Source organism: Notolepis coatsorum (genome assembly GCF_963971535.1).
Source record: "Notolepis coatsorum genome assembly, chromosome: 18".
Taxonomy (NCBI): domain Eukaryota; kingdom Metazoa; phylum Chordata; class Actinopteri; order Aulopiformes; family Paralepididae; genus Notolepis; species Notolepis coatsorum.
The window spans coordinates 95,452,445-95,477,770 of NC_140182.1; the positions used below are offsets into that span (position 1 = coordinate 95,452,445).

Here is a 25,326-nt window from a genome sequence, read left to right on the forward strand (position 1 = left end):
GTTCTTCCACTATGTGGATGATGACACACGAGCACGCCACGAGCACAGGGGTGAGGTAGAACACAAAAAGAGTGTAGCATGTAAACATGTCCTTGTGCTTCAATTAGATTGATATTTCTTTTTAAGGACCCCCTCGAAAACGAGATAGCATATCTGAAGGGGCTTATCCTTCTAATAAATTTCAAATTTCAAATCTATATGATCTTCCTTGAAATTGAAAATTGATTGCCTGTCAATCAAAAGAGGTAAGACTCATCACAACTTCGCCAAAACCGAAAGTAATAATAATAACTTTATTTGTATAGCACTTTTCATACAGAGGTTGCAGTTCAAAGTGCTTCACAACAGTAAAAAAATACAGGCATGAGCGAGCATAGCAAGGTATGGTAAATCACAATGTTTCACATTAGGATCTAGCATCCTAATAGGCTCTCTATTCAGTAATACAAATAACAAAATAGTTTAAAATGATTAAGTTTAAAAATAGTCTAAAAATTATAAAATAGAACGGACATACAACAACAGTAAAAAATACAGGCATAAGCAAGCATAAAAATTAAAAATGTAAATAGCAAGGTTACAGTAAAAAGTGTGATAAGATTGTTCAATCAGATGAAAATGGCCTAGTTAGGAGAATCAACCTTGGCTAGGCGGTGAGGTTCACGATGTACCTAACTGGAATGGTAAACAGCTTTGCTAGATTTAGGTCAAAAGTCATCTTCTCCTCACAACAGAGCATCACTCCAACATCATAGAACCGACATATGAATTTCATTGGAAGTGTATGAAAGTAGGTAGGGTAAGAATATAGCAAGGTATGGTAAATCACAGTGTTTCACATTAGGATCTAGCATCCCAATAGGCTCTCTGTTTACAGTTTGATTCAGTAATACAAATAATAAAAATTGTTTAAAATTATTCAGTTTAAAATAGTCATCAGTAAGAAGTAAAACGTGTGATAACCGACACATGAATTTGATAGGCAGTGTATACAAGTAGGCAGGGTAAGAATAGTGCAGGTAAGTACAATTTGTGTCAGGATATCCCTGATGTTTCTATAATAATATTTCCCCTTGCCACTAGGTGGTAGCAGATATCTATCTTCAGATATTTGCCTGCATTACCCCACAGTGAAATGCCTGAGCAAAGAGGTAGGTTTTAAGCTGTCTTTTAAAGATGTCTAGCGAGTTGGCTTCTCTGATGTTTTGGGGTAGTTTGTTCCACAGTTTTGGAGCATAGTTGATAAAGGCTGCATTACCGATCCTCTTTTGACTGTTTCTGGGAGCCTCTAGTAGTCCAGCAGCTGATGATCGCAGTGTTCTTGCTGGTGTGTAATTTATTAGAGTGTTGGCGATGTAGCTAGGTCCCTGTCCATTTAGAGCTTTGTATGTAAGGAGAAGGACCTTAAAGTAAATTCTAAATGTTACAGGAAGCCAGTGTAAAGCAGCTAAGACTGGACTAATGTGCTCTCTCCTTTTGGTTCCAATTAGCAGTCGGGCTGCAGAGTTTTGGATTAGCTGAAGCCTCTCTGTGGTTTTCTTAGGGAGACCTGTGAAAAGTGCATTACAGTAGTCTAACCGGCTAGATATGAATGCATGAATTATCTTCTCAGCATCGTTCTGATTAATAAATGGTCGTACTTTTGCTATATTTCTGAGATGGAAGAACGATGTTTTCGTCACTTTGCTAATATGAGAATTGAAGTTCAGTTCTGAATCTATGATAACCCCGAGACTAGTGACCTCAGATTTGATCCAAGGGGTTAGTCCTCCCAGGTTCGTTATTAATGTTTCTTTTTTAGTTTTGGGGCCGATAATTAGAATTTCAGTTTTGTTCTCGTTTAGTTTCAGGAAGTTCTTACTCATCCATTTATTTATTGCCAGTAAGCAGTCTGTAATGGAGCTAATCGCTGTATCATTTGGTTCAGCAGATATGTACAGTTGTGTATCATCCGCATAGCTATGGAAATCTACATTATGTTCTCTGATGATATCCCCTAGCGGTAACATGTAAAGGGGGAAGAGTAAAGGACCTAAGCAACTCCCTTGTGCAACTCCATAGTTGTTGTCGTATATATCAGACATGTGATCTCCTAGTTTAACATAGAATTTCCTCCCTCTGATGTATGTTTTAAACCAGCCTAGCACATGTTCTGAGAGACCGACATGGTTTTCAAGACGATCGATTATAGAATATCGTGATCGATTGTATCAAATGCTGCACTGAGATCTAGTAGGATAAGGATGGAGATCTTATTCTCGTCAGAGTTTAGCCTGAGGTCACTGATTATTTTGGTGAGGGCAGTTTCAGTGCTATGATATTTTCTGAATCCTGACTGAAATTCTTCTAAGTGAAAGTGAAACTTAAAGCGACAATGTGTCTTTTTAGCACATACAAAAAAAAGTATGAATCAAGTTCTGGACCAAGTCACTCTATTAATTACTAGAAAATAAACTACAAATATATAAAAAAAAATATTTAAAAAGAAATGACATATTGCCACTTTAACATGTATAGGATTAGGATATAAATATTGCAAGAGCAAGAAAACTGTGAAAATGTATTTAGCAAAAGTTAAAGAAAATGTACTCAGCTTGTAGACTATAGAACAACAACATAAAACTTAAACAAAAGCGAGCTGTTTATACAAAAACTTGCTGGGATATCTTTAAAGTAGTGATACAGGGTTAAAGGCAATTTAACATTAATATTCAAAGGCATCTAAAGGCCTTTAGACATTTAATGGACATAGGCATTTTACCAGTGATTATGACCAATATTATCCTTCCATCATAAGTTTGTTCCATAAAAAAAATGATGTCATCCACACTGACTTTGTTAATAATCAATCCGTGTCACGGGTAATATTTTCCGCTCCCGTTGCCTCATAAACCTACAAAAACAGTACTGTCTTCTCTGTGGAGAGCGATTGAAAGGGTTTGCCAATGACTCTTAGAGGAAGAAAGTCCAGTAATTGTGTGCTGCGTGGTTACTCACACACAGTGGCTCTGCTGGCAGCGTCCGTGTCCAGAGCACATGTCGGGGCAGCCGTCTCCGATGTAGAGGTTGTCCAGAGCCCAAGTCTGCTGCTTGTCAAAGGGTGCCTGCTGGAACCAGCGGAACCTGGTGGCTGGAGACCTGAATACACACCAGATACAGCATCGTATATATATATAGAACTCATATATCACTTCACGTCAGGTTTGTCATGCAATAGACAATGCAAAGTGGGTGTTACCTGGGACCCCTGAATCGCAACCCGATCGCAACCAACATCAGCCATTATAACCGAATGAAGCAAAGCTAAAGTCAGGATGGGTTCCTGTAGTGAGTGAGTGAGTGAGTCTGTATATACCAGGGGTAGGCAACCCTAGGCACGCGTGCCCGCATAGGCACGCGGGGGCATTTTCATTGGCACAGGGGGCATCATAAAAAGAATACAAAAAAAAATAAAAATGTGTTCCCGCTTTGAAATATTATAGTGAAATATTTTGCACTGTTGTCGCATTTATCTTGTTGAAATCCTCCCACAGGTTCTTTTTTGTAAGTCGAGTATATCAAGGAGGCTTTTCTCTGTAGCTCAGATGTTTTGTTTGAACGCTTGCCAAACAAAGAGACAATCAAATCAAGGATAAAAGATATCCCCGTGTCAGCTTGAAGTGTCGAGCCACGCATCAACGAAATGTCAGAAAATATCAGAGAACAGCATACAGCTGGATTAAAAGATGCTCCGGTGTGCAGCTTAAAGTGACCAACTACAGCCCCCATGCAGATAACGGAGCTCAGTAAAGCAAAACTGTTTGTCTGCATTGCACCCCCGCCCCAACTCAGATTTAGGGTTGATACAACCATCATAATGTATCATCATAATATTGTTAATAATAACAATAACAATAATGATGTAATAATGTAAAAATTGTCATAAAAAATACCTGATTATGAGAAGAAAAAAATTACGATGCATGGAATATTGTTGATATGGCACACTATGTTACAACTATATTTCAAACAGGCACTTCATGTCTAAAAGGTTGCTGACCCCTGGTCTATACTGACCTGGCGTAGGCAGGGATGGGGAGGGTGACACGGCCCCACTTGTTGTACGTGTCCGAGACCAGCAGTCTCTGCAGGGTGTAGGCGGAGCAGTCAGGACTGGTGGGCAGGCAGTCTCTCACCACAGGCTGCCAGCTCAGACCCAGGTCCAGAGAATACTCCAATTCTATGGCTGTGTGTGTGGGACAGGCGAGACATTAGTAAACCACGCAGCATCAGCAGAATAGATGCAGAATAGTAACATGTTTTACATACATACTGAGAACGCTGTAAAAATAGACTATTATTAAAAAGTTAGAGGTATGGCGGTTAGGTGGCGTAGCGGAGATTGCGTTCGTCACCAACCCCGAAGCTGTGAGCTGGATTCGCCTCCGGGGTTGTCACCAGCTTGGCTGGCCGTTCACACTAATACAATTGGCTGTATTAGAGGGTGGGAGAAGCTGGCGGGGTGGGTCCGGGTCGTTGTAAACAGCGACTCCTACAGTTCGGTCGGGGCGCCTGCTAAGCGCGGATAGGATCTAAGGGGGGTAGTGTGATCCTTCCACACGCTACGCCCTCTCGATGAGAATCCGCGCTGCCAGGTGAAAAGAAGCGGTGATTGGCTGGACGTGTGTCGGAGGAAGCACGTGGTAGCCTCCACTCTCCCAGATGATCTGACTGTGGGGGGTAAGTGCGCAGCGACCAGGAAGGGACTGGGAATTGGCATACGACTAACATTGGGATGGGAGAAAATCGGAGGAAAATGGAGGGGGAAAAAGATCAATAAAAAGAAAAGAAAAAAAAAAGTATGCTAAGTCTCAGTTAGCAGCATTATTGAAAAAATCTCCACTTCAAATTAGATTATAATGAGTCCTTGGACTCAGTCGGCGTGAATATGCCATGTTTTAAGTCAATTGTGACACATTATTTCATCAACTTTCAACCTTTTACACATATGGAAATGCTGATAAATGGGGCCCATTGTTTCTTATACACATACTTATTTGGCACACACTTATCTACCTCCTAATATAACTTTCCTATCAGCTTAATACTGCAAAGATCCTTAAGCTAAAATGCAATCCTTGCAAAAAGCTATAGCTAGCCTCTCATTGCGTCACCATATTGCTTACAGTAGCAGGAGTTGGTGACGGAGCAGGAAGCGGAGAAGTCAAACTGGATGAAAGCATCGGGGCCGAGGCTGATGTCCGTGGTGACGGCGTAGCGCGTGTTGGACTTCTCTATGAAGGCGAAGGCCGGCCCATCAGAGCCACACACGGGCATGCGAGTCCCTCCAGGGTGCAGCAACCAAGAGCGGCCGTCGATGGAGGAGAAGTCGTCCTCTAGAGGGCCCCAGCCGCTGGCACTGCCGCCCACAACCACCTGGAGAGAAGAGAAGGAATGTGTTGAGTCATGTTTAAATGGAGCCATGCATGGAAAGGGTGAGGAGATGCGATTAGTCATGGCATACAGTATGAGCCTTGGTTTTCCCCACAACATCATAAAGAACTGCTCTGGTTTTAACCGATGACCGAGGGGATGAAAGGATGGATGGATGGATGGATGGATGGGTGGATGTGATACATGCATGGATTAATTGATAAATAACAAACCTGAACTTGAAAGAGACTGATGCATGGATGGATATGACCACTTATGGATATATTTGGGGTGGATTGAGGGATGGATGGATGGAGGAATGGATGTGATACATGCATGGATATATGTATGAATGAATAAACAACAAACCTGCATGGATGGATATGACCACTGATGGACAGATTTGGGATGGATGGATGGATGGATGGATGGATGGATTGATAGATCAGATCTGTCCATTATTGAAAGTGACCGATGCATGGCATCATGTATAATAGATAGATGGATAGAGTTGGGATAGAGGGATGACTAGGTGAATACATGAACACATGGATGGATTAAAACACTCTGTGGTGCCTCTTCTCTCTACCTGGTCAATGACCCAGGGACTGTAGAAGTGTCCGTTCTCCGAGGGCTGCCACCAGCGGAGGCGGGTGGAGGCGGTGCGGGCGCGCAGCGGGATCTCCAGGGCCACCAGGCGAGCCTGGTTGCTGCTGTTACTGAAGAGGAAGTCTTGGAGCAGGCCCCAGGTCAGACCCCCGTCCACAGAGTACTGGAGCAGCACAGGCTGGGAGCGGGGGTCCGGGGCCGCCTTGCCACAGCCCAGCCGCAGGAAGAACTGAACGAACCTGCAGGAAATACCAAAGGATTTACTAGCATCGTGAAATAAAGGAGTGCTCTACATTTGTATGTTTATACAAACATATTTGTGTAATATAACCATACATTAATAATAATTAGTGCTGTCAGGCGATAAAAAAAAATTATCTAATTAATTACAGGATTTGTAATTAATTAATCGAATTAATCACATTTTAATCACATAACCATTTTAGGCCTGATATTTTATATTCTATGATCATATTTAAAATGACATGTGTCCGGATGGCAGAATTCAGTACTGTATCTACAAAACGTTCTGTTTAATCATCTTCCCTTTATTCATTTGCTTAGATTTTTCAGGTCTGGTCAATTTTAGCATGGTGTTATTCACAGTCAAAAAAATGTATAAATAAATAAATTATTTAATTGATATTCTCATTTGGTTCATTACAATTTACTCAAGCCTAGTAACAGACACAGTATTTCTGACACTGGGAATACATTAGAGATCCATAGATGTCCCTAGAATCAGATACCAAGAACATGCAAATGGACCATTTAAAAAAAAATTGTAAATGTTTATTCTACGTTCTTATGGAATTAATGAGATTTAAAAGAATATATATAAAAAAAAAAAAAAAATCATTTTTTTTAAATACATTTTGAGTTAATTTTCATAACGCGATAATTTGCTGTGTAATTAATTAATCTAATTAACACGATAAACGGACAGCCCTAATAATAATACTTGTGATGGGGGGGGGGGGGGGGGGGGCATTTGGGGAGGGATCTCAGGCAGGATTTGTCCTCGGTGTATCAGTGGTACCTGGCGTTGGACAGGTCCATGTCATTAGTGACCAGCATGCGCAGGCCGTCCTCGCTGAAGAACAGGTGGTTTCCACTCGACATGATGCCACACTTCCTGGATGGTTTACCTCCACTGAGCAGCCTGAACCTCTCAGAGTCTACTGACCCTCCTGATGACACACACACACACACACACACACACACACACACACACACACACACACACACACACACACACACACACACACACACACACACACACACACACACACACACACACACACACACACACACACACACACACACACAACATACCAGTCAGTGCCACTACATCATAGCATACATCACAACGCTACTAGGCTAATATTATAATACCACTAGGACAAATAAACGAATTGAGACAAACTCCATATCCATGCAATACAAATGTAACATAAATCATATTTACAAATACTTTTGAGGACACACTGACTACAGTGAGACACCCTTGCCTTCATATACGTTCATAACGTTTCATAGAACAAAAAAGTCTAATTAGTTGACTGTAGTCTAAAAGAAATTCTACAACACTGATCACTGTGAATGATCAATGTAAAACACCATGCCTCACGACATGCCCATATAATCCAGCTACCATGCCTCACAACATGCCTCTATAATCCAGCTACCATGCCTCACAACATGCCTCTATAATCCAGCTACCATGCCTCACAACATGCCTCTATAATCCAGCTACCATGCCTCACAACATGCCTCTATAATCCAGCTACCATGCCTCACGACATGCCCATATAATCCAGCTACCATGCCTCACAACATGCCTCTATAATCCAGCTACCATGCCTCACAACATGCCTCTATAATCCAGCTACCATGCCTCACAACATGCCTCTATAATCCAGCTACCATACCTCACAACATGCCTCTATAATCCAGCTACCATGCCTCACAACATGCCTCTATAATCCAGCTACCATGCCTCACAACATGCCTCTATAATCCAGCTACCATGCCTCACAACATGCCTCTATAATCCAGCTACCATGCCTCACAACATGCCTCTATAATCCAGCTACCATGCCTCACGACATGCCTCTATAATCCAGCTACCATGCCTCACAACATATCTGCGTGTCCATGTACCTTCAAAGTCCTCCTTGAGGAAGTCTGGGTTGGGTATTTCTGGTACAGAGCAGTCGGATCCTGCATAACCGGGGTCACACGCACAGTGTGACCCGCCTACACACGCCCCGTGACCGTTACACATGTCCTGGCACTGAGGGCCGATGTATATGTTGTCCAGAGCCCAGGTGGCCGGAGCAGAGCCTGTCAAATAGAAGCCCTGGTACCAACGGAACCTCACTGACCTGCAGAGAGAGAGAGAGAGAGAGAGAGAGAGAGAGAGAGAGAGAGAGAGAGAAGAGAGAGAGAGAGAGAGAGAGACAGAGAGAGAGAGAGAGACAGAGAGAGAGAGAGAGAGAGAGAGAGAGAGAGAGAGAGAGAGAGAGAGAGAGAGAGAGAGAGAGAGAGTGGAGAGCGGAGCAAGAGAGATTGATTATTATAATAAAGGTAAAAATACTTTAGTCGATTTTTTAAAGAATCTAAAGCCTAACGTGGGTGTAAACGTGCAGAGTGTGACCTCTGCTGCACTTGGCACAAAGCTCCTGTATCCTGTCATGTGTCAACTCAACCAAACATGTTATTTCATTGGGTGAGATTTTATATCATTGTCATCACCACTGGATATAATCAAAGGCTAAAAGTAGGCCAGGCCCAGCCTATTTCTGCTGTGAAATCTTGAGCTATTATTCCTTTGCAGTCGATTGTTAGAAAAAGTGGTGCCTCATTTTCTAATACTGCCTCCAGGTGGCAGGAGAGAGGTTCCTTGTGAGGACGGTGAACGCAGGGATCAAGGCGTAACCGTACCCACACTGGTTACCTTACGTTCTTTTGAAAATAGATTCCCAAAATGTGGACATAGATTGGGCACAATTTTGCATCAATTTGCATTGAGAAATCACTAAAACTGCTAAATGTACAAAACCGGAGGAAGGGATGGAGAAGAAGAGTCCGGGCTTCTCCCACGATGGTCGTAAGAGTTTTTGTAGCAACTATTCACACAACAAGACTTCCAAAACCATCCTTTAACTGCAAAATGCACCTGTCAACACACAGGTTGACAGGACACTGTGTAGTCATTGGGAGTGATCCTCTACAAACAGAAGCTTGCCCCAAATTATGTGATGTCAGTGTCCCAATCCTTGCATCATGAGGGCACTTACCCACAGAGACGCAGCTTGCCAAAGTGGATAACCTCCCTCCTCCAGCCCTGGGTGGTGCCGGGGTAGTAGACGCTGGCAGGGTGGAGCTCAGTGGAGCACAGGGATGAGGGCTGGGGCCCACCGGCACATAGGGGCACCAGCAGATGCCAAGTGGCACCGAAGTCTCTTGAGAACTCCAGACGCACAGGGTTGGCAGATGAGCTGTCAGTCGTACAGCCCACATTGATCTGGAGACACACGTATCAATGATGACCAACGAATGATGACTGATCCTTTCTGTTGGAGTAGGAAGGTGAGTGGGATTGTACACAGGCTACTGGCATGGAGGCTATGTTTGTGTTCACCTCAAACTGAATGATGGTGTTTTCATTAACGTCAATGTCTCTGGTAGTGATGGAATGCTCTCCAAGCTCGCTGGAGACAAACACCATGGCTGACTCATCCTCTTCGCTGTAAACACACACACACACACACACACACACACACACACACACACACACACACACACACACACACACACACACACACACACACACACACACACACACACACACACACACACACACACACACACACACACACACACACACACACACACACACACACACACACCAATTGTCATGGGTAAACAGGCCTATTTGTATCTCTCAGCCTCACCATGCATCATCTAACGTTAAATCATGATAGGTAACATCATGTCATTTATCAGCTGTGTCTGTTGTGTGTTACTCACAGGCCAGTCTTCTGGTAGGGGCAGTAGAGGCCAGTGTTACCACCAGGGTAGAAGAGCCAGTTGGACTCGTTGGGGCCATCCTCAAAGCTGTCTATCACCAGCGGGGGGTTGTGAAAGGAGCTGCCGTCGATGATGAGGTCATCAATCACCCACACCTCCTCTTTCTTCCCTGGAGAACATAGAAGAGAGAGAGAAAGAGAAAGAAAGATAGAAGAAGAGATAGTCACACTGGGAACATAGTCTGGGAATAGATACAGTGGGCCAGGGGTGGGCGATCACAAATGTATTAAGATGTGTGTATACCATAGATGGATAGATTAACAGACAGTCAGAAACTCAGAAAATGAGAGATAGAGATAGAGAGGGAGAGAGAGAGAGTGACATGGAGAAAAACAACAAAAGAGAGTGAGATAGAGAGAGGAGTGAGGGTGAGTAGACAGACAGACAGACAGACAGACAGACAGACAGACAGACAGACAGACAGACAGACAGACAGACAGACAGAGACAGACAGAGACAGACAGACAGACAGACAGACAGACAGACAGACAGACAGACAGACAGACAGACAGACAGACAGACAGACAGACAGACAGACAGACAGACAGACAGACAGACAGAGACAGACAGACAGACAGACAGACAGACAGACAGACAGACAGACAGACAGACAGACAGACAGACAGACAGACAGACAGACAGACAGACAGACAGACAGACAGACAGACAGAGACAGACAGACAGACAGACAGACAGACAGACAGACAGACAGACAGACAGACAGACAGACAGACAGACAGACAGACAGACAGACAGACAGACAGACAGACAGACAGACAGACAGACAGACAGACAGACAGACAGACAGACAGACAGACAGACAGACAGACAGACAGACAGACAGACAGACAGACAGATAGACAGATAGATAGATAGATAGATAGATAGATAGATAGATAGATAGATAGATAGATAGATATGTCTCCTCCTCACCACTGTTGTAGGGCTGCCAGAGTCTGAAGCGGGTGGCATTGGTCTGGGCGCTGGCAGGCAGTGGCAGGTGGAGGAACAGGGTGTCAGTGGAGGTGGGGAAGTAAAACTCATCCAGAAGCAACCAGCTAATCCCTCCGTTCACAGAGTACTGCAGCAGCACGGAGTGGGAGCGCTCTGGGACTCCTGCAGGGTAATACAACTGTTGAGGTCTATTGTACAAATAGACTGATTCCATTATGCCATAGAAACGTGCAAACCGTTAGAAGACATGGTCACCTGAAATAGGGCCGTACAATTAATGGAAGATTTATCGATAATAATATGGTGTAGTGTAATTTCCAAATCGCAGGACGCTGAAAGTATTGTGTATATGTGATGCTTTGATGAGAAGCCCCTACAAATCATAATTTCAGAGACATTAACATCATGGCCATTTTAATACTTTCTTCAAAGAAAAGGATAATTCCTTCTACAATATTGTTAATCATATTGTAATTGCAATATCTGTAAAACGAACCGCAATGTGATTCCACCCCCCACCCCCAAATCGTTCAGCCCTGATGTGAAATAAGATGTACCTTTAGTGATGAACTTGAAGGAGAACTGGATGTAAAGAGTGCTGGCACAGTCCAGATCACGAGATACCAGCATACGCAGACCATCCTACAAGCAAATCAATAATCGAGTTACAAATGAGTTTCATTTATGGAAGAGTGTTTTGTTTTGTTTGTTTGTGGTGGATTTCCACATGCTTCAGGTTTAGGGGTCTTACCCCTTTGAAGATGAGGGCAGTGCCAGACTTGAGGGGCTCCCCGTTAAGTGTGCCCCTCTCAGCTCCGTACACCTCAGGCCAGGTCTCCTGCTGCAGGTTCTCGTTGAAGTCATCTCTCAACACGGAGGGCAGGGAGGCCAGGGGCACGCAGTGAGGCCCTCCATAACCCTGATCACAGCTGGGGGAAGAGACACCGGGCGGTACAGGTAAGGGAAACTATTGAGATTACAGGAAAAGGTAAGGTGTAAAATCCTAATGGCATTCATTGTTAGGTCATCAACTACATTCAAGGGGTAGTTACGTACAGACAGCGCCCGTTATCACACAGGCCATGTCCAGAGCACATCCAAGGGCAGCCTGGGGCCAGCAGCACATTGTCCAGGGTCCAGCCCTCCGCCCCAGGGGTGAAATGGGTCTGGATCCAACGGAACCGAGTCCTGGGAGAGCTGGCAGATTCAAACAGCAATGATAGGTTATAGTGGAAATAAATAGTAGTGTTAAGAAATAGTAAAGTAATAGTAATGTAAAGAGATAGTAGTGTAAAGACAATAGTGTACATTTATAGTAGTGTAAATAAATAGTAAAGGGATAGTAAAGAGATAGTGTAAATAGATAGTAGTGTAAAGAAATAGTAAAGTGATAGTAAATACATAGTGTAAATAGATAGTAGTGTAAATAAATAGTAAAAATATAGTGTAAATAGATAGTGTAAATATATAGTAAAGAGCTAGTGATGTACATAGATAGTACATTAGTAGTGTAAATAAATAGTAAAGAGATAGTGTAAATAGATAGTAGTGTACATAGTAAAGATATAGTAAAGAGATAGTAGTGTAACAAAGTATTGTGTATAGTAAGTATTGTAAAGAGATAATAAAGAGATAGTAGTGTAAAGAGATGCAGTGTAAAGAGATAGTAGTGTAAAGATATGGTAGTGTAAAGAGATAGTAGTGTAAATATATTGTAAAGAGATAGTAGCATAGAGATAGTAATGTAAACATATAGTAATTTAAGGAGATAGTAATGCAAATATATATTAATGTAAAAATATAGTAATGTAAAGATATAGTAGAGTAAATATAGTAGTGTAAATAGATAGTAATGAAAATATATAGTAGTGTAAAGAGATAATAGATAATAATGTAAACATATATTTGTGTAAAGATATAGTAGTTTAAAGAGATAGTGTAAAGAGATATTAGTGTAAAAAGATGATAGTAATGTAAAGAGATAGTAGTGTAAAGAGATAGTACACCCCCCCCACACACACACACACACACACACACACACACACACACACACACACACACACACACACACACACACACACACACACACACACACACACACACACACACACACACACACACACACACAGTCCTTACTTGGCGGCGCTGGGCAGGTAGACTGTGACCCTCCTCCAGTGTTTGTACTGGGTGGAGGTGTAGATGGAGCTCTGGGTGTAGCCAGCACAGCCGATGGCCGGGGGAACACACTCCGGGGTGATGAGAGTCCAGTGGCGACCACAGTCTGTGGAGAACTCCAGTCTCACGCCATGGGAGAAGGAGGTGGACTTACTGCAGCCCATACTCAGCTCAAACTGCAGGAAGGATGAACCTGACACCTCAAAGTCCCAACTCTCTGCATATCTGGGCTTCTCTGCAGGGACAATGGAAAGACAATAATGCATTCCCATGTGAAAAAGATTGACACAAATCTTACAAAATTTGTATGTGGTCTAAATCCACAGTGCACATTGTAGATATTAGTGTAAAAAGATACTAGAGTAAAGAGATAGTAATGTAAAGAGATATTAATGTAAAGCGATAGTAATGTAAAGAAATAGTACAATTCTTTGTTTAGAGGATGTACAGTACCAGATGGCTTGGCGACCAATAATCTGATGGTGTATTAAAACACTAATGAGCTGAGTAAGGTAATGGTATCTGAAGGAAACTACCGCTATATGCCGCAGAATAGCTCGGTGCAGCGGCCCCGCTAACAATACTGTAGTATAACTGTTCGCTTTTATAGTAAATATGTTCTTAAACATTAAAACTGTGATAATATATTTAAAAAAAAATGTAAACACAAAAAAAGATTTATAAATGTTGTGGTGTGATTTGCACAATTTTACTGCTGACTTGTGGTCGTAAGGCTGGGCGTGGTCACATAATGTTTATTTTTTTGAATTTCTTTAGATAAAGCTTTCTGAATATCTTATAATCCTTTTCCATATGGGTTGGTGATGTGAGGTGTACTTTGTGATAAATATATATTATCTAAAATGGAGCAAAAACAGATACAAGTAAATCATATGGTGAAGGATGGACAATATAACCCTGTGCATTTACATATTGTGTTTCCATTTGAATAGCAGTAGAAGGATAGAACTCGTACACTCCACGTTAATACCACATAATGCAGAAGAAATATAGACACGGCACACAATGTCAATGCAAGTGCAAATGCGGAGAGGGGGTATAATAGCTACTATTGATTTATGAACGTAATGTGTGCATATTTCTCTCTATTCATAAAGGGAATAACCATCGAGTCTTACAGCTTCATGCGTTTCACAAGCCCACGTGAGACTTTTATGTTTACGGATGCGTTGCCAAATTGCTCTTGCTATGCCTGCTTAATGGATGGACCTGGTTGTAATGTAATATTTGCAAAAAGTAAATCGGCTCACATCTTGATGCGCACATAAATAACAGGCAGGATGTTCAATCAGGTTTGCTCTCATTAATAATTCAGCACCCGCGGGTGTCCTGGTAAATGGGTGATTCAGTTTCAGCCTAGTAGCGTTATGTAATGCTATGATGTAGTGGCACTGACTGGTATGTTGTGTGGATTGTGTGCATGTGTGTGTGTGTGTGTGTGTGTGTGTGTGTGTGTGTGTGTGTGTGTGTGTGTGTGTGTGTGTGTGTGTGTGTGTGTGTGTGTGTGTGTGTGTGTGTGTATGTGTGTGCGCGTGCGTGCGCGTGTGTGTTTACTCACTGTCAATGGCCTCGGAGTTGAAGGTGAGCGCGGTGTCCAGGGACAGACAGTCGACGGTTACCTCCCCACCCTGCACCCGGTACCAGTTGTGTCTGAGAGGGGACATCCCGTTGAACTTGTCGTGGAAGCCCGTCCTGGAGCTGTCATTCATACCGACCAGGACATCGTCCAGGGCCCACTGGGCCGAGTGCTTACCTGCAGCAGCGGATGAACGGAGAGGACAGTGAGGCGAGGAGGAGAAAAAGATGCAAGGAATTAGAAAACCAGGTTACAAGGTCAATGCTTCATTGTGAAGTTATCTGTGGTTTCCATGTACAGATGAAATCACCATAGAAGTCCTACTGCTTATTTGGATAATCTGTCAGTATAGAGCAGGGGTTCCCAAACTTTTTCAGCTCGAGACCCAAAAGAGACCCAAACTTACAAAAATACATCATGAATTGCCATAACATACATTTATAAACTACTGATAAACACAACAAACCATGCATTTCAAATGTATATGAAATGTATTTATTTAATTATAAAAGTACATCACAGCAATAATCAGAGTGTAATGTTAAGTTGCTCACCACCTCATAACATATGTACATACAATTTTGTAACACTTTTAAAAACAAAGATGTTCTACTCTCCTTTCTATTTCTCACCCCTTTTTCAACTCTCCATTTCTTACCCACTCCCGCTATCCCTCAACCTTAGACCCCAACATTGAGCAACATTCTGATAAATTTGTACTGACTTATTTAAAAATTCTACTGACCTGACATCATGCTAGAAGGGGTATAATATTTCATCTTTCACACAATGAAATCTAATGAAAGGTTTGTGGCTGGTTGAAGTTTTCTATTTATCTATTCTGGGCTTGGTTTTTGAAAGTGCTATTCTGAGGTCATGCTGAGCATTTAATCTGTTTCTGTATTTGTTTTTCAGGTATGCTAGAGTAGAAAACCCAGATTCACATAAGTATGTGGTGCCAAACTGAATCAACACATCTACAGCTTTAAAAATTAAAGAAATGGAAAAAAAAAATGTATTGGCGACCCAATAAAAACGGGTCCGCGACCCATTTCGGGTTGCGACGCTAAGTTTGGGAAACACTGGTATAGAGAATAGATTCAGGTTAGGATGGTTTCTCCAATAGCATCCATTGTACAGTATGAGAGTGGGTCCCCCTGTGCTCTCACCCTGCTGTGGCTGCCACCAGCGGAAGACAGTGTACGGGGTCTTGGCGGGCGCAGGCAGCTCGATGGTCACCACCTGGGGCTCCAGGAAGGACCCGAAGTCCAGCTCCCTCAGGTACTGCCACTGTATCCCGTTGTTGGTGGAGAACTGGACAAGGACACCTAGCAACACAGAGGACAGAGGGACTGTCAGATAGGAAGAGAGGATTTCACAAAGAACAGAGTGGAGGAGGCGCAGAGTAATGATAAATAGTATAGATAGTAGAGTAGAGTAGAGAAGAATAGTCTATAACAGTGGTTCTCAATCCTCTCCTCGAGGCACCCCAGCTGTAACTGAGGGGTACAATTCCCTGACTGTATTACTAGATATGATACTTACTACCACTACCTTTGTACTTAATATTCGGCCACCCAGTACACGGCATAAATATATTATCATGAACACTCTCACGTAGATGAAACGGATCCAACACAAATGTACGAATTAGAAACAAGTCTTTATTGCCTACACAGCGATGGTGTGTAGACTAAACACTTAATCACTTAATTACATTTATGAATTGAAATAGTATGCACTTTTATGGCAAGGAGTATTCGTCGGTATATCAATAGATAATGTCCAATCTCTGAAGGCGCAGGTGGTAAATATACGACCTGGAATAGTTAAGGAATAACAGCAATGATACTTTAATGATTATAGGCTGGATACACTAGAAGGGGTTACTCCGGTCGCTTGTAAGCCGACAGGAGTAGGAGGGGGGGGGGGTAGAATCCAGCTGCCTCGTCCGGCCAAGGGTATCCCAGGAGAACCCACTGTAGTGCCGTTCAATGCGCCGGCGATCCTTGGACCACAGATGAAAGCAGGTGGACTCTTTGTGGGCCGGCTCTCTCCGGTCCACGGGGGAGAGATGTGGAGAGACCTCGTCTTGCAGAGCGTCTCCTCACCTCGCGTCCTCTCCAGGGGGGGGGTTCCAACACACGGTAGTGTCGGGGGTCTTTATCCATAGAATAATCAAAGTATCCAAAGCATAATCCGTGCCTGGGAAGGCGGGCTGTCGTCGATAGAATAATCCGGTATACAGGTCCACTCGCTCGTCGGCTCTGGGGCTCCTCGGGTGCAGCTTCACATAGGGTCAACCATCCTGGGTAAGCAGCCAGTTCTCTGCCCGAAACGATGGGGTACTGACTACGGTAGTATTCTCACCGCACAAAGCACTATATATTAACAGACTATTATTAGCTTAATAGACTACGTCCAACTCGACGATATAGTGCCAAATATGACTATTCAAATATTAATATACACAATGTCTCAATACCGATGGTAGGCCGAACTTGGCCTTACTCCCACACGTGGCATCGCGGGGAGGCTTTACGTCTGTGACTCTATTGGAGGGTAAGAAACTGGACTGAAAAGAAAGTCCTACTTTAGTAGCGCAGTATATATACGCACTATGAACAAATAGTCCCATTAGTGGTGCGGTAGCCAAATTCCTACGCGGAACTAGGACTTGTTCGTACATGTCGAGCGGTACGTTTGAACTGGGTCTGAGGGGTATGGCAGCCTGGCACCAAGGTCTCGACCAATAGTAGAATGGAGACTATTATGGGATGTTCAGTAGGCTAGAATGGATATTCAATGCATATTGTACAAGGAATATACAAGGGATATCAGGGAATATTAGAGAATATACAAATACAATTAAATATATATATATAAATAAATATATATATTCGGTTTAATCTGGCCCTTCACAACAGCCACCCCCTGAATAGGTCCCGGACCTAATCAGTTAAACAGAGACAGATTAATCGCGTTGTCTATTTACACATAAGGGTTTGCTGTAGGGGTCAGTCAACTTCACAAAGTCATAGGGTTGTAGGGTCATGGTCATCATCGATTGTGTCTGGGAGTCGAGGCAGTTCTATGAGCCTTGCCACGGGACGGGTGTAAGTGCGACCCTGGACGAGCACTTCAGCTGCTCGGACCTTGCCGTCGGCACCGGTGATCACTTTGCTTACGCGGCCGGCCGGCCACATAGCTCTGGGCAGTGATTGATCAATAATCATGACGACTGTTCCTTCTGTCAAATTGTCTCTCTCCTTTACCCACTTCTGGCGGGTCTGTAGAGACGGTAGGTAGTGCAGTAGGAAACTGTTCCAAAACTTGTCGGCTAATACTTGGCTGTACCTCCACATTCGTCGGCCGTTCGCTTCTTCAGGCCGGTACATTGTCTGGGGTAATGTGGGATCTAGCCGCCCCATCAGGAGTGTGTTGGGGGTAACTGGGTCGATATCCGCCACATCACTGGAGACATATCCGAGGGGCTTCGAGTTAAGTACTCCCTCAATCTCCGTGAGGACTGTCATTAGGACTTCTTCCGCCACAGTCTGGGCCCCAAGTACTGCGTACAGGGCTGTCTTTATGGAGCGCACTTCTCGTTCCCAAGTGCCACCGAAGTGGGGTGCGTTTGGGGGGTTGAATTGGAAATCAACCTGTGCTGGAGCGAGGTGGGTCTTAAGTTCTGGGCCCATAGCTTGGAAGCTCTCTCTCAGCTCTCTTTCGCGGCCTTTGAAGTTTGTCCCATGATCGGACAATAGGGTAGACGGTCTTCCTTTCCGTGATGTGAATCTACGGAAGGCCATAAGGAATGAGTCTGTGCTCATGGTCGGGAGAAGCTCGATGTGTATCGCTCTGGTGGTCATGCATTTGAATACAATACCCCACCGCTTCTCGGTTCCTCTTCCTTTCTTTATGTGCAGCGGGCCAAAGCAGTCCATACCCGTTGAGTGGAATGGCTTGTCACCGATTCGGAGGCGACATGGAGGAAGGTCAGCCATCCTTGGTATGCTGGGCTGCGCGCGCCACTTGCGGCAGTCTAGACATGTTCGTTGGAAGCGTCGTACCGCCTCCCTTCCTTGTAGGATCCAGTAACGACGTCTGATTTCCGCGAAGACTCTTTCTGCTCCTGCGTGATGTACATCCTCATCGTATTTCTTTATAATCAGCTCTGTGACCTTGTGTCGGCTGTTCAATACGATCGGGTATTTAATGTCATCCGGTAGATTGGGGGCTCTGCGTAGGCGACCACCCACTCTGATGAGGGTATGAGCGTCGCTCTCGGGGGCCAGGTGAATTAATCTGCTGTCGGATGGGACGGGCTTTCCTCCCTGTAGACAGGCCAATTCATCGGGGAACGAGTCTCTCTGGGCTCGCTGCAGTAGAAGCAATTCTGCTTCCTCGTAGTTAGCTGCTGACATATCAGCGGGGGACTTGCACTCCGGGTGGTACCGCAGGAATGTTCTTTGTTGTGCACTCTCTATGGACGTGCAATCGTTTATGTTAGGGTCGGTGGAGGCTACGGTGCTCAATCCACAGAACACAGACTTCTTAATTTCCACCTCCTCTGGACTTGCTTCCCTCGGGATAGGCTTGGGCCACTGTCCTTCCGGGAGTCTTAGGAATGCGGGGCCGTCACTGTAGACATTGCGACGGGTGAGGTCATCCAGGGGCATCCCCCGGGTGATGACGTCAGCTGGGTTCTGTTTTGTATCAACGTAGCGCCACTCTGTTTTTCCGGTTAACTCTTCGGTTAAGTCTTGAATCTCGGTGACTCTGACTCCCACGAAGACTTTGTACTTGCATGAGTCCGATTTGATCCAGGCGAGTACCGTCGTGGAATCTGACCACAGGATTGTTCTAGACACCGGTATGGTGAGCTCACGTTGGATGAGCGTGGCTAGGTGCGCTCCGGCTAGGGCTGCGCAGAGCTCTAGACGTGGGATAGACTGTTGCTTGCGTGGGGCTACTCTCGAGCGGGCGAGGACAAATGCTGTGTAGATCTCTCCCCCTTGGTCTTGGGCCCGCAAGTAGGCTACTGATCCGTATGCGACCTCTGAGGCGTCACTGAAGACGTGTAAGTCCATTTTACATGTCTCTGGCCTCACCGTGGGTGGGAAGTAGCTTCGGCGCATATTAACGCCTGGGAGTGAGTGGAGCTCCATCTCCCACTCTCTCCAGGTGGATGCAAGGTGTGCGGGAATGGGGTCGTCCCAGCCCTGGTCCTTGTCCCACAATGCTCGTACAATCATTTTTGCCCTGGTGGTGTACGGTAGAATACATCCTAGCGGGTCATATTGTCGGGCGAGTGTTGTGTACACACTCCGTCTGGTGGTCGGCGCCGCCGCCGGCCTTCCCTGCTCCGTAGTCAGGGGCTTGTGTCTGTAGTGAAGCGAATCTGTTTTGAATCGCCACACCAATCCCAGGGTCATCTCCTGGGCTTCTCCCGGGATTGTAGCCATCCAGGTCTCGCTGCTGGCTGCCTTGTCCTCGGAGGAGAGGCTGCGCAGTACTTGCGGATCGCTGCTGGCCCACTGCCTGAGATCAAAGCCGCCTTTGATCAATGAGGCGCGGAGTTTAATCAGGAGAGCCTCGGCTTCTTCCTGGGTTGAAAGGCTTTGTAGACAGTTGTCTACGTAGAAGCTGTTCTTTACGCTGTGTCGGACCTCTTCGTCCGCTGCTGGGTCCTCTGCTACATGTTTCTGTAGTGCAAATGTCGCACAGCAGGGGCTGCACGTCGTTCCGAAGGGGAGGACTTCCCATTGGTAGATGGCTGGGTGCTCATCTCCTGGCTTCTCTCTCCATAGGAACCGTAACAGGGGCTTGTCCGCCTCTACTAATCTCACCTGCAGGAACATTCCTTTAATGTCCCCGCTGATGGCCACCTTTTCCTGGCGGAAGCGGAGTAGAACGCCGAGTAGGGAGGGGCCGAGTGTGGGACCGGGCAGTAACTCTTTATTCAGATTTTGGGATCCGATCTGGTAGCTGCAGTTAAATACTATGCGGTCTTTACCGTTGTGATGGACCTTGTGGTGGGGCACGTACCACGATTCAGTGGTCTGGTCAGCCTCTTTAATGTCCATCTTTGTGACGTGTCCCGCTGTGATGAGCTTCTCAATCTCAGCGCGGTATACACTCTCTTGGGCGGGGTTCTTGGCTAAGCGCCGCTCCGTGTTCAGCAGGTACCGTTCTATGGCGTCTGTCTTGGCGTGGAAAGTAGGCATTCCTTCTCGCCGCAGGAGTGGCGTGGCGTATCTCAACACGCCGTTGACCGGGACTCTCTTGGTCCCTGTCTCGAGGAGGTGAATGGCGTAAATGTCATCTTTAGAGCGAATGTCTTTCTTTCCATTCTTAAAGGGCATTTGTTCCAAGCTCCATAGCCGCTCTACGTGTTGCAGGAGTGCGGTTTCTCCCTCTGTGACTCGGGAGTGGAGACATTTAGTGGCTGTACTTCGGTTGAGAGATTTGGCGAGCGGGCCTTGGAGAGTCCATCCCAAACGGGTCTCGACTGCTGCAGGACAGCCTCGGGGTCCGGTATGAACCCGGTCTATCGGGACAATGAGGTCTGCATGGTCGGAGCCTATCAACAGGGTCGGCATAGCATTGTCTATGAGCGGGATCGGTAACTTGCGCAGATGTGCATATTTCTCCATCAGCTTGGCGACGGGGTATGTGTACCGCGACAGTCCTATTTCTTGGCTGGTGAAAGCGTCTGCAATCTGGTACCGTCGCTCAGGCTGGCCGCTTGCTGCGATAGAGAATGAGACATTCTCGCCCTTTATCGTCTTCAAATCTCGTCTTATTGTCCGAATTGTCATTTGGGTTTCGCTTCCCCGCAGCCCTAGCTGGGCCGCAGCGGAGGCGAGCAGCAGGGTCTTCTCTGACCCGTCATCGAGGACGGCGTAAGTGTCCAGGACTTTATTCTGGTAGCTTAGTGTCACACGCACTACTTTTAGGAGTACTCGGGCTCCACTGCTGCTGGCGGGATCGATGTACATGACGCTCGCTTTGCGGCTGGATGGTGCAGGTGAAGGGCGCCGTCTGTTACTGTCGTGAAGTATGTCCAGATGGGCTCCATCGCACTTGGTGCACCTTTTCTTTAAGCGGCATTCGGCTGCCATGTGTGAGCGCGCACAGCGAAAACAGCGCTTGTTGGACTTTATCCATTGACCTGCTTCCTCCGCGTTCAGCTTGGGGAAGGAGTCACATTGCGCTAGCCAGTGTTCTTTCTCACAGTAGGGGCACACTATCTTCCACTTCTCCGTTCTGGAGGGGGTACTGTGGCTCCTGCTGCTCGGCACTGACTCCGATTGGTGCATCACAGTCACCGATCTTCTTCCATCATTTAGTCGTCTGGTTCCTTCTCTGGAGCCAGGGGTGCTCCGTCCGAATGTATCTAGCCGTAGGCTGCTGACTTCTCTCGCCAGGAAGTCTGCTAGATCGAGGAGGTTCGGTTTGGGGCCATTCGGGTCTCTGTGGTCCCTCTGCCGCCTAAAGCGCTCCTGACGAGCGGGCGGCAGCTTCTCCAGGATCCTTTCCACATTTGAGTTGGCGTAAAGTTCATACTTCCCCTTCTCTCTTTGCGCTCCCAACATCCCTACCAGGGACTGCACTCTGATGGACAGGTCGTCCAGTGCTCGATTGTCTATTGCTGGGGGTAAGCGGTCGATGTGTCGGATCTCCTGGATCACGTAATCCCATATGCGCCCATACCTCTGGTCCAATGCTACCAGCGCTGCTGTGTATGGGGTGGTGGAAGTCGCGTAGGCGAGCGCTATATTATGTGCGCGGGGCACCTTTAAGTGCTGCAGTAGGATGGCGTATTTGTGGCGTTCATCCAATACATCCACCAGACACATGCGGAGTTCTGTATACTGGGCCCGGTTCTCTTGGGTGAAGTCGGGTACCATAGGCGTGCCAATGTATGACGCTGACTGTGGATACATCGGCGAGCGTTGGGGGAGAGGCCTCCTAGGCGAGTCTCCTCCCGCTCCTTGGTATGGGCTGGTACCGGCAGTGTACCATGGCCCGCTTGTCCAGGTGCTGTTCCTCGGTGCGGGTCGTGCGTCGTGCTCACCCGTGTATAGAGTCGGGGGTCTGTAGCGCAGCTCCGCGGGAGTATAGCCTGGGCTGTACCGGACCTCCTGGTCCGGTAGAGTACTGTGCTGTCTTCGGGCGCGGTTCTCCTCCTCTTCCTCTTCGTCTTCAGTTAGGTCATCCAGTGCTTGTAGTCTCTGGTTTAGCCTCTCCACAGGATATGCTGCTCCTTCCCGGTTGCTAGGTCTCGCTTGGACCGGTGGGGGGAGGTGGTCTGTGGGGGGTATAGACCTCGTCTGTTGGTCAAGTTCAGGGTTGTTTACTCGGCTAGGGGATGCCGCCCTGGAGGTGTGTCTAGACGAGTTCCTGGAGCCTCTGGCGGAGGGAGAGGGTGTTGTCCGTCTGATCAGCTGTTCTATTAGTTGCGACTGCTGTCTGTCGCGCGCTGCGTCCCGTTCTCGGGCCACATTCTCTTCCATCTGAATGCGTCTTATTTCTAGACGTATCTGCTCGTGTTCGCTTCGCTGCTGGATCTGCAGTCGGTCGCGTTCGGCAGCGGCGTTCAGGCTGATGAGGAAGGCCTGCTGTAGGGTCCTCTCTGCCTCGTTGGGAGAAGGCGGTTGTATAGGGGAGCCTTCCCTCGGGGTACTCCTTGCGGAGCCTTGGAGCTCTATCTCCACGGTGCTCTCCCCGTCTTCTTCCGTGCCGAGTTCTCTCTCGGTAGCGTTGTATTCCTCCCGGGACTCATCGGGGACTACTTCTTCAGTACTGGCAGGGTGTGAAGTCATGTCTGGTTCCCACTGGTCCCCACCGTGAACTTGGTCAGTTACATTAGAGCCCGTAGGGGCCTCTATGGTCGGGGTAGTCTGGGCGTTGGGGTTAGACATACTTTTACTTTCTAGTTTTACCGCGTTTACTGTTAGTAGAAGACTAGGTTGTTGACTGACAGCGTAAGCCTCTAAGTACTGAGGGAGCCGTCGTTCGCGCTGCGGGCGTTGGTTAGGAGGATCGTTTCGTGGAGTGTTCATGATAGGCCATTTCAATATTAATAACACTATATTAATATTACACTAATTACCATCCGGCTCGAAGGACCAATTGTAACTGAGGGGTACAATTCCCTGACTGTATTACTAGATATGATACTTACTACCACTACCTTTGTACTTAATATTCGGCCACCCAGTACACGGCATAAATATATTATCATGAACACTCTCACGTAGATGAAACGGATCCAACACAAATGTACGAATTAGAAACAAGTCTTTATTGCCTACACAGCGATGGTGTGTAGACTAAACACTTAATCACTTAATTACATTTATGAATTGAAATAGTATGCACTTTTATGGCAAGGAGTATTCGTCGGTATATCAATAGATAATGTCCAATCTCTGAAGGCGCAGGTGGTAAATATACGACCTGGAATAGTTAAGGAATAACAGCAATGATACTTTAATGATTATAGGCTGGATACACTAGAAGGGGTTACTCCGGTCGCTTGTAAGCCGACAGGAGTAGGAGGGGTGGGGGGGGTAGAATCCAGCTGCCTCGTCCGGCCAAGGGTATCCCAGGAGAACCCACTGTAGTGCCGTTCAATGCGCCGGCGATCCTTGGACCACAGATGAAAGCAGGTGGACTCTTTGTGGGCCGGCTCTCTCCGGTCCACGGGGGAGAGATGTGGAGAGACCTCGTCTTGCAGAGCGTCTCCTCACCTCGCGTCCTCTCCAGGGGGGGGGTTCCAACACACGGTAGTGTCGGGGGTCTTTATCCATAGAATAATCAAAGTATCCAAAGCATAATCCGTGCCTGGGAAGGCGGGCTGTCGTCGATAGAATAATCCGGTATACAGGTCCACTCGCTCGTCGGCTCTGGGGCTCCTCGGGTGCAGCTTCACATAGGGTCAACCATCCTGGGTAAGCAGCCAGTTCTCTGCCCGAAACGATGGGGTACTGACTACGGTAGTATTCTCACCGCACGAAGCACTATATATTAACAGACTATTATTAGCTTAATAGACTACGTCCAACTCGACGATATAGTGCCAAATATGACTATTCAAATATTAATATACACGATGTCTCAATACCGATGGTAGGCCGAACTTGGCCTTACTCCCACACGTGGCATCGCGGGGAGGCTTTACGTCTGTGACTCTATTGGAGGGTAAGAAACTGGACTGAAAAGAAAGTCCTACTTTAGTAGCGCAGTATATATACGCACTATGAACAAATAGTCCCATTAGTGGTGCGGTAGCCAAATTCCTACGCGGAACTAGGACTTGTTCGTACATGTCGAGCGGTACGTTTGAACTGGGTCTGAGGGGTATGGCAGCCTGGCACCAAGGTCTCGACCAATAGTAGAATGGAGACTATTATGGGATGTTCAGTAGGCTAGAATGGATATTCAATGCATATTGTACAAGGAATATACAAGGG

At 46.1% G+C, this 25,326-nt stretch overlaps 1 protein-coding gene across 1 annotated transcript in view; it reads right to left on the reverse strand.

The window, feature by feature from the left end:
* The window catches only part of reln (reelin), a gene marked incomplete at its 5' end in the record, with an annotated part of 170,994 nt that overhangs the window by 56,907 nt on the left and 88,761 nt on the right, over nt 1–25,326 (reverse strand). Inside the window, 16 exon segments of the mRNA XM_084335295.1 lie at nt 2,998–3,138; nt 4,057–4,225; nt 5,166–5,415; nt 6,002–6,260; nt 7,061–7,211; nt 8,185–8,408; nt 9,324–9,550; nt 9,668–9,773; nt 10,057–10,225; nt 11,050–11,232; nt 11,628–11,712; nt 11,822–11,999; nt 12,127–12,267; nt 13,207–13,480; nt 14,825–15,019; nt 16,012–16,170. Of these exon segments, the coding sequence (XP_084191421.1) occupies nt 2,998–3,138; nt 4,057–4,225; nt 5,166–5,415; nt 6,002–6,260; nt 7,061–7,211; nt 8,185–8,408; nt 9,324–9,550; nt 9,668–9,773; nt 10,057–10,225; nt 11,050–11,232; nt 11,628–11,712; nt 11,822–11,999; nt 12,127–12,267; nt 13,207–13,480; nt 14,825–15,019; nt 16,012–16,170 (2,911 nt within the window).